At 41.7% G+C, this 9,772-nt stretch overlaps 1 protein-coding gene across 1 annotated transcript; it reads left to right on the top strand.

The window, feature by feature from the left end:
- Nucleotides 1–6,092: 6,092 nt before the first annotated feature.
- On the top strand, nt 6,093–8,414 carry LOC147866286 (pentatricopeptide repeat-containing protein At2g03380, mitochondrial-like). Its single transcript, XM_087316734.1, has one exon. It carries the CDS (start codon nt 6,093–6,095, stop codon nt 8,412–8,414), a length of 2,322 nt encoding a protein of 773 aa, XP_087172860.1.
- Nucleotides 8,415–9,772: the final 1,358 nt, after the last annotated feature.

The following is a 9,772-nucleotide window of genomic DNA, read 5'->3' as shown; positions in this document are numbered from 1 at the left end:
ATTTTGTCCTTTACTTTGGCTGCATATTTAGGGTTCATCCAGTAGCACCGTTGCGCCACCGGCTTGGCATCCTTACTCAGATGTATCTAGTGTTGATACAATTGAGGATCTAGCCCCCGCATGTCCTCGTAAGACCACGCGAACACGTCCCGGAACTCCTTTAATAAGGTGATTGTTGCCGTCTTCCTTTCGGGAATCATTTCTTTGGCGATGTGAACCGGTCTTGCGTCTTCTGCAGTGCCTAAGTTTACCTCTTCTAGCTGAGAGGCTTTTACGCGTTGGGATACTGCCAATTCCTTCTCCAAAGCTTCCTGCGCATGTCAAAACTCTCTGATGGCTTCTTTTTCTGGTTCTTCATCGGCATCCTATGGTTGTATTATATATGGTGCCACTGCTTTGGCGACATCAACTTCAAATAAGGGTACAACTTTTGGATTCTCCTGTAAGTACTGATCGACCTCTTCATCAACCAATCCTTCAAGCATTTTGACACATTCCGCATACATCGGTGTCAGCTCCTTGCCGGTCCTCGAATGTGGTTGTGTAAGTACTCGTACTTTCACTTTGCCGCGCTGGAAAGTGATTATGTTTTTCCGCTAGTTTTGCTTGATGTGCGCTGTTTTTAACCATGGTCAGCCCAACAACAGTGGGTATGCCCCTTGTGCATTGAGCTGGAGAACTACTGCCGAAATGCGGAATGTGTGACGTCCGATAGTCACTTCCAAATCTCGTATCAATACGGTAGGTCTTACCGAACTTGTGTCCACCATCCGGAGCCAAAACGGACACGGTTCCCAGTCCTAGATTATGAGGGTATTACACGTTCGGAGGCTAATCACATTCACGTCGAATCCTCCATCTATAATTGTTCCGGGTAGGTCTCGTCCCTTGACGATGGTTGTGATAGCCAGACTGCTTGTGTCCACTACCGTCAGTCCTTCCTCCGGATTAGAAAAGAATGTCGGAGCCGGTGGCATGCCGACCGCAGTCATTCCCGTTTTCAGTCCTTCCGTAAACAGAGGTACTAACTGCAATAGCCGACCTAATGGCAGCGTGATTCGGCATTCTTGCAACGCCTGCCATGTTGGGTTTTTTGCCTGGCGTATTGCCAGTTGGCTCCTCTAGATTCTCCTTTTGTTGTTCCAGTTCTTCCACATTCTGCTCATTTGCCTTCTTTAACCATTCGATGGCCTGCTTCCGGATGGCTTCTTGGGTTTCCCACTCCATCGCTTTTCCTTTTGCCCTCGTGGTCACTTGTTGTATGTCCGCGACCTATGCTACCACCATGTTTACCGTTGGTCGCTTATCGTAGCTTTTCGCCGGACATTGGTTACTATAGTGTCCCTCTTGTCGGCAATAGTAGTAGTATGCCTTTCGGGTGTTGCTGGATTCTGCTTTCGCCTCGGCCCCTGGTTGAGATTCTGTTATAAGTGCTTGGCCTTGGTCCGGTTGGTTACTTGATGTACCCTGTTCCGGTTCTCGTTGGTGAGCCCCTTTTTTATTGAAATGCAGTTTTTTGTTGAAATGCTTTTTTGTTCTAGAAATCCTGTTGGAGCCGGTTGTCATACTTTCCATAGTCCTCCCTTTGGGGGTTGTAACCGGGGGAGTGATTCCGGTTGTATCGCTCATTCCGTTCCCCATTATAGTCCCGATATCTATCATATCTATCATACCGGTCGCAGTCATAAGCGTTTCTCCAATCATCGTACCGGACATCTTGTGCCAACTAGTAACGCTCCTCTCGCTGCTAGCATTCTTCTTCCTCCTCCTGGTTGCTCTATGCTTTGATTTGCCGGACCGGTGGTGCTTGCCGATTCAGCAAGTTATACTCGCACCGATCCATTGTGTGGTTTCTAGAATGGCAAAGCAAGCATTGAGAACGCATGGTGCACTCTAGCGCGGAGTGTCCGGCATTCAAGCAAGTCGTACATTGAATTGCTTGTCGAAAGCGGAGGTCTTCATCAGTTGGTAACGTTCGTTGGAGTGCCCCCATCATCAGCCACGAGCTGGAGTTTTCCATTTCCCTGACTCGGTCTATGACCTGGTTGACGGAACTCGTGTGGAAATCAATGACTGTGCACACTGTTCGCAGGGGTTCCCGGAGTGCTGCTAGGAATATCACCTTAGTCTCTTCCTCCGATGGTGCCCGATTGAGCTGGTTGTGCATTCTCTAGAATCGGATTACAAATTGTTGAATGTTCTCCGTGGGCTCCTGCCTGATGGTATAAAATAGGCCGACCATTTCCCGCTAATCCACCTCTTTGTGAAAAAAGTGTAAGAATTTAGTTTTCAAGGCCTCAAACATCGTGATGGTATTGGGATCTTGCGTCAGGCTCCATCTGGCGGCGGGCCCTTCCAGGGTCATGCCAAACTCCACCATCTTGGAGCATTTTGCTTCGGCTGTGGTTAAGTGTTGTGACACATGATTCACTTCCCAAGTCTGCTAAAATGCATAGATGTGGGCCTCTGCGTCCGGATCATCCCGGTACTTGGGATATTGAAACGGCATGTCATCGTCCGGTGTTGGAACACAGGCTGGTGGTGTCGGAGGTCTCTCCTCCTCCTCTGTCGGAGGTCTTTCCTTCTCTGCTTTGGGTGTTGGGGTTTGCTCAGTCCTTGGCTGGTCTGTGGCTTCCAGCTCTGTCAATTCTGGTTCCGGTGTCGGTAAGGTATCCGATTCCTCGTCCGCCGGTTCGTCTGGGGTGTCGTGACTGCTGTGGTAATTAGAATGACCGCTATATTTGCCGTCTGAGTCTGATTCAAAGGCCGAAAATGGTTCTGAATCGTCGTCTCCTACAACTAATGCCTGCAGAAGGGATTCTGTTTCCCAAAGACTACTTAAGCTGCTTCCTTCGTCGGGGTGGAAATCTTGTTGCAAACGGAGTGACTCCTCGGCCACTCGCCGGATCACTTTGGAAAATGATTGATCCAAACGATTTTCTTCCGCCACCTGCTGGAAGGCCTCTCGCTTCCGTAGCCACTCAGCGAGTCTCCTTGCTCGATCCGTAACTGGTCCGCTCGCTGGTTTAGTCATCCATTCCCACCGTTGTTTGCTGCACTTATGCAGGAATCGTGGTCGCCAAAAACTGTGTTACTCATTGGGGCTAGACAATAGCCTAACACAGGGTGTCTACAGAAGACACTTCACCAAAGGGTGTTACGGTGAAACAGAGTTAGACCGACAATTAATCAAACCTTAATCAGTTACTTAAGCAACATATCCCATAATCTTAATACATGCGTAAGATAGACAGTAATTAGCACAGAACGGTAATCAATACACAGAGATAAGAAAATAGAGCTTTCTTAATTATCTGTCGTCATTTACAATGTAACCGGCCTTTTTATAGATCATCGATTCTGCATACAAACGGTGCCAACCGGCACACTAATATGAACCGGTCCGGATCCGGATCGGCATAGCAATTCCGTTCCGTTCGTTCACTTCTCTAAAATCTACTTAATTACTTAATATCCTAATAACAGCTTCCGATTATTCTTGCCCTTTCATATTCTGGACTGTCCTCCACTCCTTGCCGGCTCGGCTGGCTAACACATACATTTGATTCAACCTACTCCAAGTATCCTTATATTGAGCTGATTGAAAGGTATAACCAGGTTCATCTCCCTTAATCCACTTCCGTACATCCCTTAACATGATTTCAGTCTCAAAATCTCCCCATTCTTGAGCCTCTAGTCCATCCATAATAGAGTGGATGGATGTTAATTGATTTTTCTCACAACAAACATTAAAATCTCCCATCAATAAATCGGGTCTACCATTATCGAGCATCGAGGTCAGAGATCTCCATAACAACTTTCGTTCTGGTGAAACATTCGGTGCATACACACCAACTAACCAAAGAACTTGTCCTTCATAACATATCTCTACCACAATAAATCTTCCAAATTCATCTGAAACAATTACTTTTGGGTGAAATTTATCTCTTATAAACATGACAATCCCAGAATAATCCCCATGAACCTTGCCAGCATAACATAATGTATAACCCTTAGAACAACTAATTAAACCAGCATTACGATGATCTTTATGCTCTACTGCACATAAAACATCCCATTGCTCACTTAACACAATCCTCCAAACCTCATGCATTCTAAATCTAGAACACAAACCCCTCACATTCCATGTGGTGGTCTTCATACTTTATTTTTTCCTTTTATTCGAGAAATCTCTTTCTCCATCACTGCTAATGTTTCTGCCATATCCTGAAATAAATCCCCTAAGATTGCATATGAATTACTATGAGAATGCAAAACTCCAGACCCTGATGGCTCCTCATGTGAACGAGGCACCGATTTCCGTTTATTCCAAGGAACATACAAATTACCTTTATTATCAAAAGATAATTTCTTTGGATATTCCTCTTGACGAGCCCATGGTTTATTCCGCATGGGATTTGTTTGTTGAATCTGTGTGCCCTTCTCCATAGATACATTATGTCCAACATTCTTATTAGACTTCTTCATCTTTCCAAAAACTATTGACCATTGTCCTTCGTCCTCTAGAGTCTTTCCATCCTTCTCATTCACAATTTGTGGTTCCTTTGTTTGCTCTGAAATTGTCAAAGTTTGAATCTGATCATGATTTGTAGGCTCTTCATGTACCACCTCCACTACATTATTTCTTTTTTGAGGACACTCAACCATAAAATGCCCCAACACACCACAATGGAAACAATGTCCTGCAAATGTACCCCATTTAAGTTGAAAATACATAGGTGGCATACCAGAGCATGCAATCTGTAAACAACTTGGCCTCTTTATAGCAATATTCCAAAGAATACACATTCGATATCGATTTTGAGCATTAGCACTAGGAGACACCAAGATCTTTCCCAACTTTTCCATTGCAGACCGTAATATTGGCCAAACCACTAAATATGTGCACTCTACCTCAACCCATACGGGACATGCTTGCTTTAATATATCTTGGTATTCCACTAGTGGCCTCCACAGAACAATATGAACCAAACTTTTTTCATAAAAAACTGGCAATTTATTTAGTAATTTCTCTTTATACTCTTGTGATACCAAAACAACCTCATAAAATCCACGTGGACCGGCATAAACATCCTGAACACAATCAACTTGTAAAATCCCACATAACCATTGTTTGACCCTCCAAAGGAAAGGTATCTTCCCCGTGAAAAACAATATGACCCCTTTATCACAGAAATTAGCAAATGAGCCCAAAAACTCCTTATTATCAATTTCTACCTTAGCCACGTCATCGTCAACAAACTCCTCAGCAACTTTCACATTCTCCCTTATACAATCTTCCATTAATATATTTTCCATGCATCTTAAATGTTCCCAATGACTATCATCTTTCTGAATATCATCTTCTCGCATTGCATCAACATAAGACATGTCATTACTATTTTCTCCAATACATCGTTTTCTTTTATCATCCCCTCTTGGGCTCGAAACTGACTCAACCATGCATGCATCCTTTGCAGAATTTGGAGACTCATCCATATTCATGAAAACACTATCATCCATATGACAAGATTTAGGAAAGAGCTCACTTACAAGTAATTGTGTTGGAGAAGGAGTCAAAGCAAGCGATCATGAGATGCATGCAACCGATTTGAATTTTTACTCGTAGCGTTCTACGAAGACTCCCAAATGATACGTGCAGATACTCTTTAGAAAGCTCTCCGCGCAAGCTTCGAAACAAGCCAAAGAACAAAGGAAACGGACACCGTAGCAAGAAGATACATAAAAAATAGTGTTTTTCCTTCTCCAACATCTCCCAAACTTTGCGTTTTCCCCACTCTCTCTCTCTCTCTCTGTGCAAGTGAGTGGGAGGTCGGCAGACTATAGTTTGGCCAAGATGATGCATGGACTTGGTGCTCACGTGTCCTCTGCCTCTCTGTGTATTAATGTCACAGTTCAAACTAAAGCATATGACAAGAGATTCTTCTTCGTCTTATGGAACACGAATCGCTCCAGAGATGAAGGCATATACACAAACCTCAACTACTACTCAGTGAAATCTTTATGGGTTTACAGTCTGATGCCATGGTGATGGTGAACACAGACGAATTACTGATAATGTGGTGGTATTAATGTTGAAGAGAACAGGGAAATCATCATGTACAAATGTGAAAGAGATTCTCATCAGTAGTAGATCTGGCCATGGTCATAGACATGAAAAGAAGCAGGAAGATACGGTTTATATGGATATGCTTAAAGCATGTGCTAAAGAGAAAGATCTTTGTAAAGGTACAAAAATCCATGCTTTAATCAGCAACAAGGATTTCTTTAAGAAGAACCCTTATGTGGCATGTTGTTTGATCAATATGTACGTGCAATGTTGTGCATTCGAAAAAGCTAAAGATGTGATAGAAAAGCTTCCTATTCAGAATGTAGTCGTTTGGAATGCATTGATTTCAGGATATGCAAAACAAGGCAAAGGTGAAGAAGCATTGAAATGCTTTCAATACATGCAACATCATGGCATTTCTCCAGATATTGTTACTTTCCTTTGCATTCTCAAGGCATGCATAAGCCTATCAGATGTTGACAAGGGTAAAGAAATTCATGATGAGATTGTGAGAAAAGGCCTTTTGGAAAAGCATATTGAGCTGGGAAATGCTTTGGTGAACATGTATGCTAAGTGTGGTGCATTGGGAAAAGCTTGGGAAGTGCTTATAGGGCTTCAGGTTCGAAATGTTGTCACTTGGTCCACGCTTATTGCTGGATATACTCAGCAAGGGATGGGCGAAGAAGCTTTGAAATGTTTCAGATTAATGAGAGATGAGAGTATTTCTCCTGATGCCATCACTTTCTCATCCGTATTGAAGGCTTGTGGAATCACGATGTCTCTTGACAAGGGCATCGAAATTCATGATCATATCGTTGATAATGGGATTTTGCAAGATAACATTGTGCTCAATACTGCTTTAGTGGACATGTACGCTAAATGTGGTGCACTACAAAAAGCACAAAAAGTGTTTGATGGGCTGTCAGTTAGGTCAGTCGTATTGTGGAATGCATTAATTACTGGATATACTCACCTGGAACTCTGTGAAGATGCACTAAATTGTTTCCATAGGATGCAATGTGATGGTCTCTCTCCGGATATGGTCACTTTCCCAAACATCTTGAAGGCATGTGGCAGCTCCAGGGCACTTAATAAAGCTAAACAGATTCATGTCAAGATTACAGGCAAGATATTTACGGTGACAGATATTGCGATTGGTACCGCATTGGTGGATACATATGCCAAATGTGGTGCATTAAACAAAGCACAACAGTTGCTCGATGGACTTCCAGTGCGGAATGTGATATGTTGGAATGCATTAATAGCTGGATATGTGCATAGGTTGCAGGGGGAGGAAGCATTAAATTGTTTCGAAAGGATGCAAAGAGAGGGGATCTCTCCTAATGCGACCACTTTTTCTTGCATCTTGAAGGGCTGTTGTAGCATAGGAGCTTTTGACAAGGGAAAACTTATCCATGATGAGGTCGTTGCTGAAGGTTGTTATTTAGGAAGCAATGTTATGCTTGCTACGGCTTTGATGGATCTGTATGTGAAATGTGGTGCAATGGCACGAGCACAACAAGTTCTTGATGAGCTTCCTGTACGTGATGTTGTTGCTTGGAATGCATTGATAGCAGGGTATGTTCAAGATGGGCACAGTGAGTATGCATTGAATTCTTTTCAAAGGATGCGACAAGAGTCTCTCTCTCCAGATGCAATCACTTTCTCTAGCATGTTAAAGGCTTGTGGGACCAGTGGAGAAATTGGCAAAGGAAAGCAAATCCATGTGGAGATTCTCAGAAGGGGTTTGCTATTAGAAAATAATAATATTCCACTCGGCAATGCTTTGGTGGATATGTATGCTAAATGTGGCCTTCTGGAGAAGGCACAACAAGTAGTCGACGAGCTTCTTTTTCGAGATATAGTATCATGGTCCACACTAATGTCCGGATATGCTTTCAATGGACAATGTGAAAAGGTTCTAACTTGTTACGAGAAGATGCAACATGATGGCATACGACCGAATGCCATAACTTTCCTTTCTGTATTGAGCGCGTGTAATCATGAGGGTCTAGTGAATGAGGGTCAAGTTTACTTTGCAAGTATGAGCAAGATGTATGGGATTATTCCAGGACCAGAGCATCATACTTGCATGGTAGACCTTTTTGGTCGGGCTGGACACTTTAACCTAGCAATGGACGTGATTAGAAAGATGCCCTCTACTGATTATTCTCCGGTTTGGAGTGCACTTCTATGTGCATGCCGGATATGGGGAAATGTGAAACTTGGGAAATTTGCATTTAGAAATGCCGTGCAACTAGATAGCAATGATGTTGCAGCATATGTATGTATGGTTAACCTTTATGCTATGGATGGCATGCAAGAAGATGCTGAAAACATCTAGGCTATTAGAAAGAATGCAGGAGAATGTCAAAAGAATTGATGTCAGTTGTTGAAGTTGTTCAACGATGGGTTGTGGACTTCAATTGATGTGATGCCATTCTCAAGATGGAGGCTATATAAAGGTCTTTGCACCTTCAAAAAGAAGACATTGATGGTTTCAAATCTTGTAAATAACATTGTGAACAAGGTCGAATCAAGGGGGGAATTAATTCACTAGTTTGGTGTAAGGTGAGAATATGCTTTTGAAAAATTTGTTTCTTCCAAACCGATGTCAGTGCTATAGGGAGGTTTGTAGATTAGTTCATATTCTTCTAAGCCAGAAAGGTCATGAGCTTAATTTGCACACCCACTCTTGGTTTGCCACAACTAAGCGAATCCTAGGCTAAGAGAAAAGAAATTCCAGATGGACCTTATATGTTTTGTATCATATCATTCATTAATATTGTATCAATATAAACTCCCGGGATGAACCTTATCCATCATGTGGTATCATTCATTAATGTGGTACAAGTACAAGTATGATTGAGAGTTGAAACCCCATTATGAGAAAACCAACTATGAAGTGGATTGTTGTGGTTAAAATTATATAAATATGAACATAAAGAATCAAATTCTGAAGCATGACATTATGATAGCATTAACAGAAAGAAAGAAAGAAAGATATATTAACGTCTTCTTAAGGCCAAAATTGGCCCATGAGACACTTGGTTTACAACAAAATTGGTATTTATCCAATCATCAGAACTAAAATAATATAAAGTAAAAATAGAACTTAAATTAAAAGAGTTATAGATGTTATTAAGATGAGTCTGGTTGGATGATCTTATGGTATGAACCAATCATTTTCTACAAACTACATGGATGACACGATTGGGTTTATTTTGGAGATTATGATATTATTGGATTTTTTATCGGGGAAACAAACCAAAGACCATCATAAAATTGAATTACATATTTGAAAGATTGTAGAGGAGTAGAATCTACTCAAATTTAAATCCCATAAATAAAATCTCTTTTTACTGGTTTCATTGTAACCAAATTTACCAAGGATAATATTTGACTAAGATAAGCAAAATTGGATCAATAAAGGGAGTATGTTTGATCCTCATGATTGTGTAGTGAAATTTCTTGAATACGTGGATGCTTTCATAACTTTTATTATGTCAGATAATCAATTCGAAAATGTCATTTTCAAAGCATTCATACTAATAGGGTCCAATAAAGATTCTATTAAGTAATATGATTTGATATTTATATTACAACATAAATACTTTTGTTGATGGACCCATGACTGACTATGAATTGTTCTTGATGGCATACAAGAATGTAAGAATCGAATATCAGTTTTTTGACTACATG

The sequence above is a fragment of the Azolla caroliniana genome, unplaced genomic scaffold (assembly GCF_043228905.1).
Source record: "Azolla caroliniana isolate FFs.n. ecotype wild unplaced genomic scaffold, voAzoCaro1.0.p SCAF_3, whole genome shotgun sequence".
NCBI lineage: Eukaryota > Viridiplantae > Streptophyta > Polypodiopsida > Salviniales > Salviniaceae > Azolla > Azolla caroliniana.
Note: the sequence above shows the minus strand (reverse complement) of the source record. Positions and strands in the feature narration are given on the sequence as shown.

Bases quoted from the DNA above. Each gene is read 5' to 3' on its own strand.
- LOC147866286 (XM_087316734.1), top strand. From the start codon at position 6,093: ATGTTGAAGAGAACAGGGAAATCATCATGTACAAATGTGAAAGAGATT.